At 35.1% G+C, this 19,273-nt stretch overlaps 5 protein-coding genes and 1 long non-coding RNA gene across 15 annotated transcripts in view; 3 read left to right on the forward strand and 3 right to left on the reverse strand.

The window, feature by feature from the left end:
- Positions 1-1,631, forward strand: part of LOC105221517 (extracellular sulfatase SULF-1 homolog) — a 92,818-nt gene extending 91,187 nt beyond the window's left edge. For all 7 annotated transcript variants that reach the window (XM_054232298.1, XM_011198551.3, XM_011198552.3 and 4 more), the window contains 3 exons: positions 83-274; positions 403-493; positions 570-1,631. In XM_054232298.1, the coding sequence (XP_054088273.1) occupies positions 83-274; positions 403-493; positions 570-1,059 (773 nt within the window). In that variant the 3' untranslated portion in view covers positions 1,060-1,631. The remainder of the gene's footprint in view (positions 1-82; positions 275-402; positions 494-569) is intronic.
- The window catches only part of LOC128922324 (uncharacterized), a 53,269-nt gene extending 49,291 nt beyond the window's left edge, over positions 1-3,978 (reverse strand). The window contains exon 1 of one of the 2 annotated variants that reach the window (XR_008471549.1): positions 3,806-3,978. This is a non-coding gene — a long non-coding RNA (uncharacterized LOC128922324). Of the gene's footprint in view, positions 1-3,336 lie in introns of both variants that reach the window. The other variant, XR_008471548.1, reaches the window with a different exon arrangement.
- A 296-nt stretch (positions 3,979-4,274) lies between these two features.
- Sb_3 (uncharacterized) lies at positions 4,275-10,336 on the forward strand. Of its 2 annotated transcripts, XM_011198549.3 has the most exons (3): positions 4,275-4,551; positions 4,921-5,122; positions 9,267-10,336. In XM_011198549.3, the coding sequence occupies exons 2-3, from the start codon at positions 4,935-4,937 to the stop codon at positions 10,216-10,218; spliced, it is 1,140 nt and encodes a 379-aa protein (XP_011196851.1). In that variant the 5' UTR covers positions 4,275-4,551; positions 4,921-4,934; the 3' UTR covers positions 10,219-10,336. The 2 variants fall into 2 exon arrangements, with proteins under 2 accessions (XP_011196851.1, XP_054088305.1); XM_054232330.1 differs by lacking the exons at positions 4,275-4,551; positions 4,921-5,122 and adding an exon at positions 5,556-5,711.
- On the reverse strand, positions 10,238-12,983 carry LOC105221516 (phenoloxidase-activating factor 2). Its single transcript, XM_011198550.3, has 2 exons — positions 12,826-12,983; positions 10,238-11,733 (listed from the first exon to the last, which is right to left on the reverse strand). The coding sequence occupies exon 2, from the start codon at positions 11,729-11,731 to the stop codon at positions 10,463-10,465; it is 1,269 nt and encodes a 422-aa protein (XP_011196852.2). The 5' UTR covers positions 11,732-11,733; positions 12,826-12,983; the 3' UTR covers positions 10,238-10,462.
- Positions 12,984-14,527: 1,544 nt separating this feature from the next.
- Positions 14,528-15,600, forward strand: LOC105221514 (DNA-directed RNA polymerase II subunit RPB7). The gene is made up of 5 exons (XM_011198548.3): positions 14,528-14,688; positions 14,750-15,019; positions 15,086-15,136; positions 15,195-15,332; positions 15,391-15,600. The coding sequence occupies exons 1-5, from the start codon at positions 14,677-14,679 to the stop codon at positions 15,439-15,441; spliced, it is 522 nt and encodes a 173-aa protein (XP_011196850.1). The 5' UTR covers positions 14,528-14,676; the 3' UTR covers positions 15,442-15,600.
- Positions 14,842-18,979, reverse strand: LOC105221513 (small G protein signaling modulator 3 homolog). Of its 2 annotated transcripts, none has more exons than XM_011198546.3 (4): positions 18,750-18,979; positions 18,129-18,648; positions 17,453-18,057; positions 14,842-17,394 (listed from the first exon to the last, which is right to left on the reverse strand). In XM_011198546.3, exons 1-4 carry the CDS (start codon positions 18,804-18,806, stop codon positions 16,177-16,179), a joined length of 2,400 nt encoding a protein of 799 aa, XP_011196848.2. In that variant the 5' UTR covers positions 18,807-18,979; the 3' UTR covers positions 14,842-16,176. The 2 variants fall into 2 exon arrangements, with proteins under 2 accessions (XP_011196848.2, XP_011196847.2); XM_011198545.3 differs by having other exon boundaries at positions 18,129-18,654.
- Positions 18,980-19,273: the final 294 nt, after the last annotated feature.

A 19,273-nucleotide genomic window follows, 5' to 3' on the forward strand; every position in this document is an offset into this window, starting at 1 on the left:
TAATAATAAACATGTTTATGGAACTCTCTAGATCCATTATTGAATCTAACGAAATGTTTGTTTTCATTTCTCTACATTTTAGATCCCTTTGAAACACAAAATCGAGCCTCCATCCTAACAAGCGAAGAGAAATCGTACATGCACGATGTTTTGGAAAAGCTGAAGGGCTGCCGAGGACGAAGCTGTACAATCAAACGGCATCAGACTCAGCATCATCAACAACAAAACGAAAGTGCGGTACGCTCGATGCAAAGAGGCACCAAACGAAAACAAGGTGAAACCATGTTTATAGCTTTAATTAATTCAATAATCCCATCCGACCGATATCATTTTCCATTTTTTTAATTTGTCTCGTAAATTGAAAGTATAGTCTAGCTCTACTCATATACATTTCTATTGCAGGTCTTGCGCAAAGCACCTCAGGTGTCGGTTCGTTTATTTCCAGTCGCCTAGACTATGATGAGCCACTGGCCAAACGAAGAAAACTATCAAAGTGAGTAGCGCAATTACATATTAATGCAAATGAAAAGAAATGGAATGGAATGAAATAATATTTACTTCGGAAACAGGTGGTCTTCGCATACAAACTTGAAACGTAAACCATGGAAACAACAACATCATTATCATCAGCCACAGCAACATGAGCTCTACTATCGACAACAACATCTGCGACAATATAGCAGTAATGCTGCAGGTGAAGTACAAGTAGCTGGTGGCAGGAGCACGGATCTTCATGCAATGGAGCAAGCGAAAACTTTGCGACATAATCGTTTTCATCAAGAACCAAATAGCACATCTATGCAACAACAACGACAACAGCAACAAGAACAAGATGAAAAGAGTTTACCAAGTAATATCAACAAAAGTGATGACTTGGAGCGAAAATTGATTACAAACCAAAAAGCAACAACATTGGCCAGCACAGAGTTGGGGGAAGAGCAAACTTTTACGAAAGTTGTAGATGCAAATGATACTAAAGTGTCATCAACAACAACAACAACAACAACAACGGCAGCGACAACAGCAACAGCAGCATCCATACTCACAGCAGCAATATAAATTATGGAAGCAAATACTTATATAGCATGGAAGCATATCTTTCGCATATCCTTAAATAACATACACGAATGTTTATTATTTTATTGGCATATTTAATTTATACGCTCGAAAGTAAATGAAACTGTTCACTTATGTTATGTTCGCAATTTTTCTAACGTCCTATCTTGTCTGCTCTATCTTAACCAAACAATGCTCACGGCTATGAACTGAACTTCTGTACAGTACTTATTACTGAAATCGTGTTGCCACACATACATACATATTCATATAAGGATGTGATGACTTGTATTTGCAGACGCAGTCAAAATTAGAGAGATTCAAATACGCCATGGATGCTGAAAATGTGTATTATGCATATATCATTAAGCTAATTACAACATTCGCTGTTTTTTTTTGTACCCAGTGTTTAATTTATATTTAAACAATTGAATAACAAAAACTATGTAAATTCATAGATGTATGTAGATATAAAAATATTTAAATAATAACAATATGAAACTCATATCGGGCTTTTAAAAAGGCTTTCGAAATATTTATTTTCGAATAGCAATGCAAAAAAACAAAAAATAAAATGCAAGTGATGTTAAGTAAATATGAAAAAGTTCAAGCAAGCATACAAATAAATACTAATATATATATATTATATATCTATATATCTGCAAGTGTATAAATTTTAGTTTTGTTTTTAATAAGACTGTTTTAGTAGATTAACATTATAATTAAGCAACAGATATTGCCACAAACTAAACTAATTGTATATTAATTGCATAAATACATATGTACGTATATGACTGGCTGGCTGTAGGCATTGACTAAAGGTATTGATATTGTTAAAAAGAGTAAATATATAATTATTTCAAATTAAAAATAAATAAGAAGGCGCAACCAATTTACCAAAAAATGTAAACTAAAAGCTAACGAGTATGTTCAAAAGCATAAGCTTATGCGCATTAAGCCGCTCATTCGACACATAGCTTCAGCATTTGCTGCAAATACTCAAAGAAGGTAATCCGATTTGAGCACGTAACTTATTAAATCATTATAACGATTTTGAAAGTTACAGCATTACAAACAAATGCATTCAAGAAATTGTTAGCTAACAGCTATATATTGTACATACTTATATACATATTTATATATAAATATTTCTGATTTGCATTTACCTATTATTAATTTTTGTAAGCTAAAATAGTAATAAGAGAGTTATTTTTTTCCTAACGCTCTTCAGAATAAATTGCTTCACTTGCTGGAAAAATATTTGTTGACGTTTCCTCAAAATATATTATTATTTTTTTTAATGTCAACAATTATTAATATTCAATAATATAAAATGTTTATGCAAAATATTGAAAATTTGAAATTATTTTTCCAATTTTAAATTGGAAAGTATAAAAAACTTGAATTGAAAACTTATCCAATATTTACATAATAAAAATCATAAACGATATGAACTTCTTTAATCATTGCAATATCATGCTGTCATAAAATATATATATAATTGAAATAGGAAAGAATAAAAAATTAGTATGCCAGCCATAATTGTTATTTTAAAATAAATGTATATTTAATCAATAAATGTTTATAAAATTCTATAATTATATTTGAAACTCCGTACAATCGAAAACTCTACTGAAATTATGATATTTTAATTTATTTTATTACTGCGATTGCGTTGACGTTTTTTTATTTGTAATTATTTAAAATAGTTAGCATTTAATTAAAAAAAAAAATAAAAACAATTTTAAATTTATATTACTGCGTATTTTTCTAGTATTTTATATTTTGCTTTTAGCCACATAAGTATAATGCAAAAAAAATCCAAAATTAATGTAATCGGAATTGTATCCATATAAATAGTCTGCCATACAGTACAGCATTGATAAATTATTTAAATAAGAGCTTATAATATATATGTACTATTAAATGTAGCAAAATATTTATAGTAAATAAATCAAATAATAAATATGTGTGACACACAATATGAAATTAATAAAAGTTAAATAAAACTAACAAATAATTTCATCCAATACGTTTTGTGCTTAGTCTACGCTGATTTTCATTTCTTCATTTGTATATTGTAAGAGACTTGCAAGCAGTACAAAGCAGTACAAAAGAGGAAGATGTGTTAGTGCAGCGTTTAATTTTTCGAATTAAGACACTTCTAGTAAACAAACAACTCATGTGTAATTGTTGTTATCACAATTGTTTATTATATGGTTCATTTCCGGGTAAATTCGAATAAATTGTAATTCAAATTTTCAACGTAAGTGATCTTACCCGATAATGTATTGTTTTATAGAATTCGTTTAACTTTCGTAGAAATTTTATAATTTTGTATTTTTTATGCAGAAGTTGGCTTTAATGAATATTTCAAGTGATTTAAATTATTCATATTTCAGTAGTAGTATGTATAGGTCAAGCTAGTATGTCAACTAGCTCAACGTAAGAAGAAAAGATTACACACTGAACAAACCGAATGTCAATTTGTTCTTTGTTGTTGATTACCTTGTTTTTCTTGTCCTTCTTTTCCTAGTACTATTCTTTTAAAATTCGCGTCAAGCGCAGGCATATATTATCTTATATATATCTTATCAGATACTTATTCACTTTTATGCTAATTCCCTATTATTAGCACTCATAATGACAAGAGATATTTCATTTTATTATAGTAATGCGGTTATCAGTTATTCAAAAATACGAATCCAACACCATTATTAGGTAACGCTGCTAGCGCAAGAGTTCTTACCTGCATTTTGTAGTATACTGCGGTCAAAAACAAAATCTTGTTACAATAGCCAATTCAAGCAGACCAGTAACTATATAAAAGTCAACCTCCACAATAGAGTAAAATACGATTGCTTACATTTTCAACGGCACTGTAGTGTTTTTCTGTCACTCAAACAGAAGAATGCATATCAGGTGTTTATTGAAAACAGAGAGCGTGTAACAATGAGTCGTATTTTGTAAATAGTGGCAAAAGCGAGAGGCAAATCTGATTTTTCTCTGACAAAAGCTCAAACGCATGGTCAGTGAGCGTTGGAGAAAGTATTTATGCTAGTATCTACATGTGTACTCTGCATATTGGCACAAACATTTATATGTATGTAATGGGTATATTTAGTTTTCGAGATAAATTCGAGTAGTTTCACTGCCACAACAATGTGAGCGTGTGAGCAAAGAACTCAAGATGTATGAAGCGCCTTCAATCAGTAAATATAGTCAATGCTCTGACAGCGAACATGTTGCTTTAATATAATTGTATAATTTACTATTTAAGTTGTTTTTTTTTGACAAATGTGCAAAGCTCATTACATGACTAAAACAAAATTTTTCTATTAACAAAGTGCAAAGCTAAGAGTTCATTGAACTAGTTTTATGACCTTAAAAAGTGTTTTAACCAAACAAGTTTCCTGAAAATTCAAGAAAATTGTTGCGACTGTGAATATACAAAAAAAAAGTACCATCGATTTGCCGAAGACCGGGCGGGCTGATGTGAGTATGTGTGTATGTATATTTGTTTGCCAACAGCTGAGTGCCGTAACACTTTCTCCAAGAGAATTCGTGCAGCTGATTTGAGGAAATATGTGAATTTGCGCTTTTATCAATATTTTATACTTAAATATGTACATACATACTTAAGACTAGTGCTTTGTCACTTCATGGTCACACATTTGCCGGCAAGAGTACTTTTGTTTACAGTCAAAATTTTTACACGTTCTTGTTGTTGTTTTTTATTGCAATTAACATGTTCGCTTGGCGAACGGCATAATTCCACACTCAACACATGAATGCATGCTTATCGTGTGACTACGAATGAGTTTTGATGTGAACATTTCAAATATTTCATTTTGATTTTAATAGGCAAAGTGGAAGCAATGATTCGTGCTAGCGTCGATAAATTTAGTGAATCTGTTAGTAGTGCTGATAAAGCTGCAAGTAGTGAAACGGAGGATCCTGAAGCTCAAGCATATCTAGATCATTTGCTGCAAGATGGTGCGCTCGAAGGAGATAGTGGCGCGCCAATGGAAATGCCATCGTGGTATGATGAGGCTCTATTCAGAAAGTAAGTAGTTAAGACTATATAAAAACAGATTTATATATTATTTGTGCGAGTTTCGATTTTTTGGTGACACGAAAACTTCATAACTCAAAAGTGTAAATTTTGCTGCGGCAATTAAACTAAAATTAACATATTTTGTGCTTGAAATTGCATTTTTATGTAATTAAATGATTGAATAATCAGTAAATTAATGAATGCATCGAAATTGAAGAAAACATAAAATGTTCCTGCTTCTTATTGTCGTAGTTGTAGTTTAAAGCCAACAAGTGATACGTGATTTGTGTTTGAATTTATGTGTATGTCTAAATAACTGTGCGCGCAGATTGATGATTTCACCGTAAACATTTTCGCGCTTGACTTCATTTTTAAATAAGCAGATTCGGCTGATAGTTTTTGAATAATATGATATTGCTGATTTTTGAAAGCTTTAAAATAATTGCAGTTTGGATTCGTGCTTTTATTGTTTATTGTAACCAACATGAGTACTTTAAAGCGTATTGAGAATAGATATTGTACGTGCAAAATCAAACTTTGCTAATCGGACCATGACACATCACATTTTTATATAAAAAAAAATTGTTAACGCCTTTTCGTAAGTAAATTGTACATATGCAACTTCGCAAATATTTCTGCCTACATACATACATACTTATGTACTATTTATGCCATAATAGTTTGCACTTTTTGTTCGATGTTCGAACGATCAGAAAGATTACGAGGGTTCTTTTGTGCGCACTTTTTATGCCTTCGCAACAAAGTTGCTAAGAGTGTATAATAGTTTGGTTCACATAAATATATACTAAAGAGATAAGGTTGATGAATAGATTTGAAATCCGTCTGTCTGTTCGTCTGCTTTTGCAAGCGATAACTTGAGTAAAAATGGAGATATCTTAATGAAACTTGGTACATATATTCCTTGGCACCATGAGACGGTTGGTATTGCAGATGGGCAATCGGACCACTGCCACGGCCACAAAATGGCGAAAACCGAAAATAGGAGTTTTGTATATATAAAGGGTGATTTTTTAAGAGCTTGATAACTTTTTTAAAAAATTATTTATTTGAAACGTTAGATTGGTTCATGACATTTACTTTTTGAAGATAATTTCATTTAAATGTTGACCGCGGCTGCTTCTTAGGTGGTCCATTCGGAAAGTCCAATTTTGGGCAACTTTTTCGAGCATTTCGGCCGGAATAGCCCGAATTTCTTCGGAAATGTTGTCTTCCAAAGCTGGAATAGTTGCTGGCTTATTTCTGTAGACTTTAGACTTGACGTAGCCCCACAAAAAATAGTCTAAAGGCGTTAAATCGCATGATCTTGGTGGCCAACTTACGGGTCCATTTCTTGAGATGAATTGTTCTCCGAAGTTTTCCCTCAAAATGGCCATAGAATCGCGAGCTGTGTGGCATGTAGCGCCATCTTGTTGAAACCACATGTCAACCAAGTTCAGTTCTTCCATTTTTGGCAACAAAAAGTTTGTTAGCATCGAACGATAGCGATCGCCATTCACCGTAACGTTGCGTCCAACAGCATCTTTGAAAAAATACGGTCCAATGATTCCACCAGCGTACAAACCACACCAAACAGTGCATTTTTCGGGATGCATGGGCAGTTCTTGAACGGCTTCTGGTTGCTCTTCACCCCAAATGCGGCAATTTTGCTTATTTACGTAGCCATTCAACCAGAAATGAGCCTCATCGCTGAACAAAATTTGTCGATAAAAAAGCGGATTTTCTGCCAACTTTTCTAGGGCCCATTCACTGAAAATTCGACGTTGTGGCAGATCGTTTCATCATTCATGATGAAATGTCAAAGCATACTGAGCATCTTTCTCTTTGACACCATGTCTGAAATCCCACGTGATCTGTCAAATACTAATGCATGAAAATCCTAACCTCAAAAAAATCACCCGTTATATCAATAAAGCTATATAAACCAAACTACCTCCCAAGCAAAGGTTATGTTGAAAATTACTAAAATTTCGTTAACTTACTGACAGAAAACACCAGAAACACCAAATTTTACAGAAAAAATGACAGAAGGAAACTACACTCAGAAATTGAAAATGGGCGTGACACGCCCACTTATGAGTCAAAAACTATATCTCAGGAACTACTCGACGGATTCCAATAAAATTCGGTATATAATATTTTCTTGACACCCTGATGACACGTGTTTAAAATGGATAAAATCGGTTCACAACCACGACAACTTCCCATGTAACTCAATTTTGCACTCCATCTTATTTCTTTACTTTATAATATATACATTAGGAACCAATGAAAATGCCGGAATAAAACTTTACACAAATACTCGGACTATAACTTTTCAACGTCCCTGATATCGAACATGAAGAATTCAGTGCCTAAAGGTAATTTCATTTCATTTCACCGAAAATATCGGTAAATCTTTCAGATATTCTAATGTAAGTCAGAGGGAATTGTTTTCTTCTAATAGTGTGTCTCTGTACTAAAAAATGGTTAAAATTGGGTCATGACTTCCCCTAGCTCACATAATAGGTGTTTCAAAAATGCGGTGGGCTTTATTCCGTATATACCGGTTAATATGTGATATATCTTAACAAAATTAAGTGAGCATATAGTCTTGGATATAGTTGATCTTGGTGGTGAAAATAAGTGAAATCGGTTCAGGAATCCCTCATATACTATTTATGATGATTTCGTTATTCTATTGGACTTAATGCCGAATATATGTATGGGTCAAATTGTGTTATCTTAAGAAAATGTTCGGTTGCACCTGAACTTAGCCTTTCATTACTTGTTTCATATTAAAATTTTATTTGGCTTGAAAGACAACCGCGATCTCAAAATGCTTATATTATGGGCTCATGATTATCTCGAGATTCGAATAGTTGGGTAACCTTTTGAACTGTAATTACATATTTCTATTACTTTTTATGTGTAGGTGAGCGAATCATTCATACTACTAATTGAAAACGACACCGAGTAGTTATTCAATTGTGATCCAGCGTGATAAAGCAATTTGCGTGTAATTTAACATTGCATTGCATTAGCACAGCTAGTGATGCAGATGCCGAAATTCTGTCGCGCCGTTACGGGATCATAACTGGGATTTTAAACTAAATTTCCTAAACTCTACAATTTGTAAAACTGGTGATACAAGTATAGGTACTTTTTTCAATAGCCGTTTTTTGACAGATCACGTGTAAGGCGTACCAAGCTGTCATGTTATTTTTGTTCAGTATTGTTTGGCATTTCTTCATGGAAAGACTTACGCCTGAACAAGGTTTACAAATCTTTCGACTTTATTACGAAATTTCACGTTCTAATGCGCTTCACTCAACTTATGGTCTCTAATGAATGCTGGGTTTCAAGATGGATGATGATGTTGCGAATAGTCGCGCCATGAAAACCGACTATTTGATTCCTGATCCTCATGATCTTGGCGACATTTGGTTCAATCAATGGAATTATTGAGAGAACACTTCGGAATTTCAAGTTTTTGGCCGGTCGATTGACCACCAAGATCGTGTGATATAACACCGTTAGAGAGAATATCTGAGGTTTGTAGTCTATCCCGCTTCGGTTCGGGCCTTGAAGCAAGGCGTCATTCCCCAGTTACCAGCCGAGATGCTCGAACGATTCTTCGAAATTTGGACTCAACGCAAGGACTATCTGAAGCAGCCAACATTTGAAAGAGATAATATTTTAAAAATAAATGCCATAAGATGTTCTTTCATCTGATGATAAACATTCCCCATTAAATATTAATTTTCTGTGTTTTTGTTCTTTTCAAAAGTAGGGAACCTCAAAATAGATCACCCTTTACATTCATACAAATATGTTTGTTTGTTTCAAGTTGTACGTTTTTTATACAAATTTAGAGAAAAAATCTTTTGAACAACATTATGTATCTTAACGATTCTGGTATCATTCTAACGTATTTAGTCTTACTTAGCTTAATTTGAAATATCTCAAGAAAAGCTTTTATACAATAGAGTATATCCTATTCTGCTTCTGAAAAGTAAAACGATTTCAAATCAGCTCTTTTTAGTTACACTAAATGATTCTTTGGTCTTTCCACATTATTATTCTAAAGGAATAAGAATATTTTAACTAAAAAACACATTCAACTCTTTCTACAACAAGTTTCTTTCTTTTACAGGGGTCAATTGTTCATGAATAAGTACCGTTTCCTCATCACCGCTGGCATGCTTTACGGTCTGGTGTCCGTTCTTGCGATTCCGTCTATACTGCGTGTGCTCATGTGCACCCGTCAATCGTCCACTTGTGTAACCGCCTTTCGCCGCTATATACGTACTATTTTGCACACGAACGCATGGTACGATCATCCAGTGTCAGCGAATTCAAAATTTTGGACCAGTTTACGCGCTGTACGCAAAGCACACTCGAAATCAAGTCGTGCATGCAGTAAACTGGGCGCTGGACAAATCACCCAAAAGGATCTGGCATTGACACAGTTCGGTTTTATCGGTTATGCCACTTTAGGCGCACACCGCGTACAACTATACGACGAGGAGTATTTGGAAAGTACAACGCATATGTGGCGCGTACTCGGTTATCTGCTTGGCATCAAGGATGAATATAACATTTGTGGTCGCAATTGGGCTGAGACCAAGCTCCGTCTCGATATTGTGATGCGACGTGTATATAAGCCGGCTTTGGAGAATACAAACGAGGACTTTGAGAAAATGACAAAAGCTTTGGTTGAAGGATTGTGGCCATTAAATACAACATTGACCACGGGATCAGTATTATTTTTCACCAAGCGACTGACTTATATAAAAGGATATGAATACTATAGCTTTGACCATCTTCCTAATGAGATCATAGATCCGAAACAGAAGCTTTATTACTACGATTTGGGCTGGTATGATCGTTTCCTCGTCACATATGGCCTCTTTATAGTGACTTACTTACACAAATATAGCATTGTTCGTTGGTATCTGAACATTCGTGTCTGGTTGAACGAACTCATATTTTATTATTTGCCGTACATTGCGATCTGGAAACATGGTTTCAAAAACTCTTACGTTCGTATCTTTACAAAGGATGGCGGAGACAAGGAGTTCGAGTTTCATCTGAAAGCGGATTAAATTTAATACTAAATGAAAATTGGAGTGTGTAATAAACATTTAATTTTCATATTCATTTCATTACCTTAGTACTTTACCATAAATAAGACATTTTTGAAACTTTTCTACCAAAACATCACATAGTTAGCTGTTTTTACTTCTTAAAAAATAAGCATCCAACATAATTACGAAACAAGTAGTTTTTTGCAAATATTTTAGAAAGTTTTTTAATCTCAGGAATTTTAGTTTTATTTTAAAGTACTGTTTAAGCCACAGAATACGATGTAGTGCCGAAACCTAATGAGAGCATTTGCTGATCAATCCAGTCACGCGCTGTCGCCACACTCGCGTACGCTGCGGGTACATCATCATTACAGCCAATACCCCAAGACACAATACCATCCTGTTCGTAACGATTCTCCGCTGGCAAACCAATTGGACACACAAGTGGGGCACCACCATCACCTTGACATGTGTCTACACCACGCACACCACCAGCACAAAGGAACGAGCGATCCAAGACGAATTTCGGTCCCAAACGAGTACTACGGAGACGTGTTTGACAGCTGCCGAAATCTACGATAGGCAGTGGTACACGTTTCATGATGGCACTAAAACGACCAGCCTCACCGAAGACATCCTTACCCCAACCATTGGCGAAGCATTGTGCCTTGGCCAGTGGCGCTGCGTTTTGTTGTGGTAAGCAAACGACATTAATGTGATCGGCCAATACAAAGGCTTGAGTAAGCACAACCAACGCGAAATTATTGGCAACATTGCGAGAATTAAATTTGGGATGTGTAACAATACGTTGCACGTTACGTTCCTGATATGGCAGACGTTCTTTCATGGTTTGCGAGTCCCACTCACCAGCACGTACGAGGAAGCTTGATTCGGCGCGACCAACTACACAATGCACTGCCGTTAGTACAACTTGAGGATGAATGAGGGAACCACCGCAGAAGTAACTGTAATTGCTGGCATGTAGCAAGGCAACAGTCCAAGGGAATTCGCCAAAACCGGCTTCATTATCGACAGCTCCGGTAATGTTGAAATCAATGCCACCAACGTTGCGTATGCCGCATCCTTTAGGACGATTAGGACGTTCTTCTTGCGGCTTGGGTGTGAGACTGCCGCGATGCTGGTTTTGAGTACCACAACATACGTCGAGGAAGTGTTCACAGACGGGATCGTCGTCGTTGAAGCGCAAGTCAATCAAACCGAAACCGTCAAATTCACCATCCTCCACTGGTGTAGTTTCCGAGCCCGTTGTTGGATCACACATATGATAAGGTACGCAGTTACATGGTGCCTTGCCACTTGTCGAGCTGAATTCCATTTGCGGTTGCATACCTGGTTCGGGGGTCACAATTTTGCCAAATCCGGTGCCGGTGCCTTGTACGGGCGCAGAGGGATTTTGTGCAAAAATATCCTTAATGGTTTTATCCAAGTCAGGATTTGGTTGTTGTGGCTTGGCGTGTGTATGCAACAACACCGTCGCAACTATGCTCAACACAAATGGCCAGCGAAACATATCTGCGAAGTAAATAATGAAAATTTCGAAGTATGGTTAGGGATCAAGGCAAAAATTAGTAGCTATGAATATTTGAATTGCGTCATTAAGAAATAGATGTTACATGTGTAAGAATCTTGTATGTAATCTTACTTTTGATTCTTAAATGTCAAACCCATTCAATCTTGTGTTCCATATTATACACTAATAGTGCGTTCCATATCACGGGAACTTCGAAAATAATTTCAACCTCTTTAGGGGTTATCACTAAAACAAATAGCTATTGACCTAATTTTATGTTATGTTTATATGTATGTATGTAATTAAATAGTCAAAACTGAGTAAATTGTCTTCAAAAACACAAATATTTCATCAATGACAGTGTCAAGTGTTGAAACCTTGGCTGCGTGAAGATTAAACAGGCTGGGAGATTACTCGTTATGCCAAAATAATTATTTAGCAATCAAAATAATGCAATTAAAATCGAAAAACCCACTGAAAAGGCACAATTTGGCTGACGCATTTGTGAATCTGATTATGATCTTAATCATGCCTTTATAGCGCTTATAGTACAAGTATTTGCATGTATACAAGTTAATATGTAACACACATCCATAGATATTGGTTTCAAAAACTTGAAAACCGCGATGAGCGCAATTGTAGCTATACGAAAGTATCTACAATAAACTCAGTCTCACACAAACGCATCTCAAGCCAGTACTAATGCCGAAATGTATAGGTATGAAGGTCTCTTCATTGTATGCGGGTGAACAAGTGATGCGCCACACGACGTCATCGGAGTTGGGGGGTTTTTCCAATATAACTGTTAATAGTTTATTTGCACCGATTTGAAAGAGCTCCGAATAATTACTTAATTTATAGTAGTCACGATATTGTTAAAAAAACTCAACATATTTTAACTTTAGACGAAGTAATGCTTTGTTAACTCTTTTGGTCGTTCGATTAACAAATTTTAAGTTTTTTTTATTTTTGAAAAATTTTGTGAATTTTATTTAACAGTAGCGGCGTATTACCGAATTGACGCACATTCTGATAAGTAACTCTATAATACCAGATATTAAGTTATATTAGTTGTTATGCAAATTTTATCATACCTGTATTAGTATACGCTTAGTATATATATCAGTAATGCTCCTTTTATTATTAACAGTCCCTAGGCGCACTCAACGACTCCGCGGCTAAAATCAAACTGATTTCAATTCTTTGCGTACATTTCGGAAGTTTAAAAATCAACACCTCTCATCAGCTATCTGTCTATATATGTACATGCAAACATGTTTACAATAATCTCAGTCGCAGGCTACTTGCGATTCGTATTATCTTCCTCAATTCGCTCTAATGAGTAGATCGTTTAAAACGTGTTTCTTGAACTTGAATCTATATACATTGTACATTCAATAGGGTGATAAATTGATGAGAATGCGTATTTATTCACTTATTGGCGGGAAAGTTTAAAGTTTTACACCGAATATACCACAATATTTAGCGATCACCCAGTATTCTCACACTGTGCTACTATTGAGAAAATACAGGATTGTATATTGTGTTTTGAAATGTTTGGTGTTATGAATACTTTGTATTGTTAAAAATTGTATAGAAACTAATACATCCATACATTTCAACCCTTTAAACCTTCGAGTAAGAAAGTGATGAACGAGAGATTATTTCAGATAGTTTTGTCAACTCACTTAACTTAAGACACTTATAGAACCTTTTAGCCTATGAGAATCTCTAGTACGGCTCTATGGTTAATAAAGTATGATTAAATTGATAGTTGACTTGCTTCACGTAAGCAATGCAGAGGAGTCTATATATTGAAGGCATATCAGTTCTATCACAAAGATTCAAAATATGTTTATAATGAAAAAAAGAGATTAAAAATCAGTGGTTTCATATTATATGCCAATAATATTGTATTTGAATACCATTCGCCGTTATTTCCAATTGAGCTTGTAGTGGTTTTTAAATTATTGTACAGTGTAATTATGCATACATTCTCAGTTCTTGCCGGTTTGGCTCTTAATCTGTCAACTCCAGCTAAGGCTCCGACAACCACTTTCTTGATTTAATTTCAAAATATCGTTTTTTGTTTTCGTGTTTTGTTTTACTGGTTCAAGTTTCTACCTTATAAATATGTAGACACACAGACATGTAAACAAACATTGGTCCAAAGCAATCTTATTTGCATTGAAAAACCATCAATGTATGAGCTGTTAAGTAAGTTAGTTAGAATAGAAGCTACTGCTTTACTTTTTATCTGAGAAGTGCACAATATTTATGAGCTTTTTTTCAACGTCAGTTTTTTTTAATTCTCAACTGGTCTTTCTTTTTTCTCTCCGCTCTGCCAGTGAAAAAAACTGTTTCTGAATTTTAATGTACACTTAACGTAGAATTTGAAAATATTTAAAGGCCATCTCTTTTTATTTTTATAAAGTCATAAATTAAACTCATAATAATAAATGTTCCAGCCGGTTTAGACATACGAGTATATATAGGTATATAAATGCATATACATAGCCATCAAAATTTTTGTTACATTTCGTTAACCCAAATATTCAATAGTAGCATTTTTATTGGTATAAGAACAAAACAGCAAAAATGTGATTGGGGACTTCAAATTATATATATCTTCAGTGCACGGTAAGGAATTATGCGAAACAAGTTTCACTTTACTTACATGCGGCCACATTAATAATAAATAAATAAATATACTTAAGCCAAATTATTTAAAATTTTTTTTTTATAAATTCATTTCCGCTCACTCGAGAATGCAACTCTGTTAGCCCTCGTACTGCAACTGTCACTTTTGACATTTCACTGAAGTCAACGCTGTTTACAATTGTTTGCTGTAATAAACAATTTTCCGGCATATTATCATTTGCTAAAGTTGATTGAATAAAATTTTGACTATTCATAAACATAAAAGTAATATCACAAATAACAAAATGTTTTACCATGTAAGTAAACTGCATTATTGTGAAAATATTATTGATTAAATGAGTTTTGTTTATTTGCAAGATCTCACTTGAGCATGAAATTCTTTTGCATCCGCGCTATTTTGGCCCTCAATTGTTGGAGACTGTAAAGCAAAAACTGTACACAGAAGTTGAAGGTACCTGTACGGGAAAGTATGGTTTTGTGATAGCTGTTACCACAATCGATCAAATTGGTTCCGGTGTTATACAGCCCGGTCAGGGTTTTGTCGTTTATCCTGTCAAATATAAGGCAATAGTCTTTCGGCCGTTCAAAGGAGAAGTACTGGATGCAGTTGTAAAACAAATAAACAAAGTAATTTTATTTAATTGGTAATCGTGGGCAATGATAATAATTATGAATTATTCCGCTTTTATGTAGGTTGGCATGTTCGCGGAAATTGGACCACTCTCTTGTTTCATTTCACACCATGTAAGTGCTAAATAACTATTCATTGAATGGCGGAAATGTATTAGTATCTCTATTGCAGTCCATTCCAGCTGATATGCAATTTTGTCCGAATGGCAATCCGCCGTGCTACAAATCGAAAGACGAAGATGTGGTTATTTCCGGTGAAGATAAAATACGTTTAAAGATTGTTGGTACACGTGTGGATGCTACTGGCATTGTAAGTAGCAAATGAATAATTTTTATCATCAATTATTTTGTAATTGTTTTATTTACAGTTCGCAATCGGTACACTTATGGACGATTATTTAGGTTTAGTGTGCAGTTAATTTGTTGCGTGTAAGAATCAAGTCATACGTATTTTACGAATCTGTTTAACTTGTCAATAATTAGTAAGCAAATATGCATTTGTATGGACAAAATGTAACTTTAATTGAATTTAAACAAAATATGCTGTTTAAATACATATTTATATTTTAATATTGCAATTCGTTTTTTAATATACATCACATACATATAAGTTAAATATGAATTTCCAAAAATTTTAATGTGTCTGCAAATCAAAAGAGTTGGCATAAATCTGAAGCTTAATAGCGTAATGTGAAAGGAATAATATACGATTTTTATATATATACATATAAAGGTGTATAAAGTATAAACTTCGAATGTTTACATTTGGCTAAGAAACATTTATTACAATTTTCGAGTTACTTCATTGAAAGCAAACAAATTATTTGTTTATGAATTACGCTATTTTAAGTACATAGTTATTTAAAAGGTTCAATTAAACCTACGCAAGCGATAAATCTGTTCGGGTACAGCGGCTATGAAACTCTTAATGCAAAAACAAATAGTTAATTTTATATCTAAATTTAAATGCAAAATCATTCATACTTTTCCACCAACATTTGAACAATACTTGAAAAAAAAAAAAACTTTAAAACTTAACAAGAAACTAACTATTACGCTTAATATTAAATTATGTAATATTACATTTTACTAAATTAAATTAAAATCATAAACAAATGCGTTAGATGCCATTCGATCGTTGCTGCCTATACGACTCACAAATCCCACGAGAATAAATGATGCTTTACTAGCATGTCACGGACTCCATCTTTAAGCGGTTGCGACTCCTTGCCTCTTTTCGGTGGTATTTCCCAGTCTGGATTCAAATTGAAAGCGAATTGGGAAAGTATCCGAAGCTCACATTTTACTTGCACCCAGCCAGGCGAATCCATGTAACTCCACGGGTAATACCACTTTTGTACTACTTCCTGACACGAACACAACACTTCCAGCCACAAATGCAGCACCTGTTCGTTCAATCCAAGGCATATAAGTGAGCGTAATTTGACATCCATTTGCGCATGCACCTCATCGTGTGACTGATTTACTGCCTGCACGCAGCGAAACAAAAGCTCTTCTGGCGTCAATACTTTGCCATCTTCATCCAAGCGATACGTCTTACATAGCACCAAGCGACTGTAAACCGATTCGAAATCTTTCTCAACTTCACGTGTCGCGGCCTCTTCAATGAAAAGCCATGGATGTATTGAACCGCCTAGAAACGAGGGTCGCTTCATGCCATGTTCAAGAAAAGCTTTGATCGATGGCGCTAAAGTTCCACGCACTAAATCTGTTACGGTTTCGGAAATTGCGTCGTCGCCAGCAGAAGTGTAGAGCTTACTGCGTTCGTCTAGCAACTCCACAAATTTGGCTGGGAACCAACCGCGGAGGCCATTTAGTTCACCCACCCAACAGTGTTCATCTTTTTGACTAATTATAGTGATGATGTCGTTTTTACGGAAGCCCAACTCATCATCATCGTGTCGTTCGAAGTCGTGTAACGCCTTGGCCCTTCTTTTCCGTCGACGCGCCACATTAATGAAATTTTCATGATCCTTCGCATGCGAATCCGTACTATAATTCGCTGTCAATTGTATGTGTGCAGCCAATTTCGGCTCAATGGTAATAAAGTGGCGCGCTACCTTTAATATTGCTTCTCGCAAATCAACCAGAATCTCTGTCTGTCTTATATTCTTATTTTTCAGCTCTACAGTGTCTGGGTCGCCACGAAAGAGAAGAGTTTCTAATATAGATTTGCTTTTTCGCACTTGCCGGCGAGCTAATTGTTGCTTGGGTAGATTTGAGGCCGCCTCGGGATTACCAACAAGTCCTCCTTGGTCTGCCATAAGGTAGGCCAGGTGTCGCCGGCGATGTGTATCAATGACAGTTTGACTTAAAGAGCCACCTACCTCAAGGGCTTGTTGAAACAGTATCTGTAATTATGTTCAAATTTAAACATTGTAAAATTAATTTACGAATTGGCAAACTAACCTGAACGTCATCCACTTCGCCAGGTATGTCAGATAATGAATTGAATATTTGAGCCGAGTTCTCAAGATTTTGCAAATCTTTTTCTTTCAACTTTAGCATACCCAATGTGAGTTGAAAGAGAACAATACTACCGTCATAAAAAAACCAATCCCAAATGCGCACCAATATTTTCATGTGCACCACATTGGCGAATAGTGTCAAGAACCAATGTAAGGTTATAAGTGATAATTCGATGTCATGTTTCTTCAGTGATTCGTCTACCGATGTTAGATAATTAGCGATCAATGTTTGCATCACACGTTGATCGGCTTGTATGCCCAATAAAGTTGAGGAATAGTACGAAGCGGGTAACAAATCTTCCACAATAGTCGCCATTGTCCAGAAAGCATTTTCTTCCTCCATGAAAAGCAGCAAGCAAGCAGCTATTACACCGGTACCTTGACAATAACCAATATCTGGAAAAAGCCAAGCAATGCCACGAAGTATGCGGCGCAGACGTGGTATTCCTGTGCCATGCTGGTTGCTGAAGCATGCATTTGTTGGTAATATACGCAACAGATCTTTTTCTATTTGTTTTGAGGTCATAAGTTGATCATTCCCTGAGGCTAATTAAAATATAAAAAAATCGTTAACCAAATAATCACAAAAGTTTTCTTTCATTTATGCGATTTGGCACCTTTAACAATATCGTGATAACTTGTTTCGCTTTTCTTCTTCTTGACCAATGCACCAGATAATCGCATCCACATTTGTGCACGCAATGAGTGTGGTATACCTTCACGTACCATACTTCGCAGTTTTTCAGTACGTGGTAGCATAACATCCACATTTTCCCAAGTTAATTCAGTGGCCTCTTTGTTGTGTGAAAACTCTAGGTGTGCGATCCATTGTAGCCGATGCTGGGCATCTTCCACGAATGGCTGTGAGAGCAGTTTGTTAGAACTTTGTTCTGGACCATCTTCCTCTTCCACTCGGAAACCAAATTCGTCAAAACGATAATCTGGTTGATCGTTTGGACCAGTAGGCTCAGCCTCTGGTTGACCCAGCTTCGCTAAAATCTCTTGTGGCCACATTGATGGTGTCAGGGCAGAGAAAGGACCACCAGGACTTGGTCGCAAGCCATCTACCACACAAAGCTCTTCCATCATCGGTGGCAGTTCATCCAGGTTGTCGTCTTCCGAACTGTTTGCCTGCAACTTTTTCTGCAGACGTTTCATTTTATATTTTAGATAAAACATAGAGATATGATAAACAACATTGTATATGTATGTGAGCGAGAGTGCTGAAAATTACTTACAATATGTTCATCGCGTCCAACATAACCATCGTGGCCTCGACCGAAAAAACTGTCCATAGGTTTTTATTTAAGCCTCGCTTTGGCGCTATTAAACTAAATAATTGATTATTCTTTTAATTTTACCAATTTTTGATGAATATTTTGCAAATATAATGATTTCACTTTTCTCTATAATTAGCTGGACTTATTTTTTGACACTTGTGGGTGCTTTTGTTGATATGAGTTTAATTGGTAAACAGTGTTGGAAAATAATCTTTTAAATATTAAGTTTTTACTTGAGAGAATTGTCAATAATTTTTTGGGAACCTTGAAACTTTCTCGTTCATACACATACTAATCCTTCATATTAGCCAGAGAATGTAAAATTTCCAAATATTTTATATTTGAACACTTTTATTTGTCTTTTAAAATAAAATTATCACACTCCAACCAGAGAATGTAAAATAAAATAAATTTCCAACAGAGCATGAAACACTCCAGTGATTTCAAAATTGTCTATAAATATACGAGTCGCGCTCTCTGTT

The sequence above is a fragment of the Zeugodacus cucurbitae genome, chromosome 2 (assembly GCF_028554725.1).
Source record: "Zeugodacus cucurbitae isolate PBARC_wt_2022May chromosome 2, idZeuCucr1.2, whole genome shotgun sequence".
In the NCBI taxonomy this organism is placed as follows: domain Eukaryota; kingdom Metazoa; phylum Arthropoda; class Insecta; order Diptera; family Tephritidae; genus Zeugodacus; species Zeugodacus cucurbitae.

Bases quoted from the DNA above. Each gene is read 5' to 3' on its own strand.
- LOC105221514 (XM_011198548.3), top strand. The intron at 15,020-15,085 runs GTAATTTTATTT...GCTTTTATGTAG, and splicing joins TTGTAAAACAAATAAACAAA to GTTGGCATGTTCGCGGAAAT. The intron at 15,137-15,194 runs GTAAGTGCTAAA...TCTCTATTGCAG, and splicing joins CTTGTTTCATTTCACACCAT to TCCATTCCAGCTGATATGCA.
- LOC105221516 (XM_011198550.3), bottom strand. From the start codon at position 11,731: ATGTTTCGCTGGCCATTTGTGTTGAGCATAGTTGCGACGGTGTTGTTG.
- Sb_3 (XM_011198549.3), top strand. From the start codon at position 4,935: ATGATTCGTGCTAGCGTCGATAAATTTAGTGAATCTGTTAGTAGTGCT. The intron at 5,123-9,266 runs GTAAGTAGTTAA...TTTCTTTTACAG, and splicing joins GATGAGGCTCTATTCAGAAA to GGGTCAATTGTTCATGAATA.
- LOC105221513 (XM_011198545.3), bottom strand. From the start codon at position 18,806: ATGGACAGTTTTTTCGGTCGAGGCCACGATGGTTATGTTGGACGCGAT. The intron at 18,058-18,128 runs GTGCCAAATCGC...TATTTTAATTAG, and splicing joins TTATCACGATATTGTTAAAG to CCTCAGGGAATGATCAACTT. The intron at 17,395-17,452 runs GTTAGTTTGCCA...ACATAATTACAG, and splicing joins GCGAAGTGGATGACGTTCAG to ATACTGTTTCAACAAGCCCT.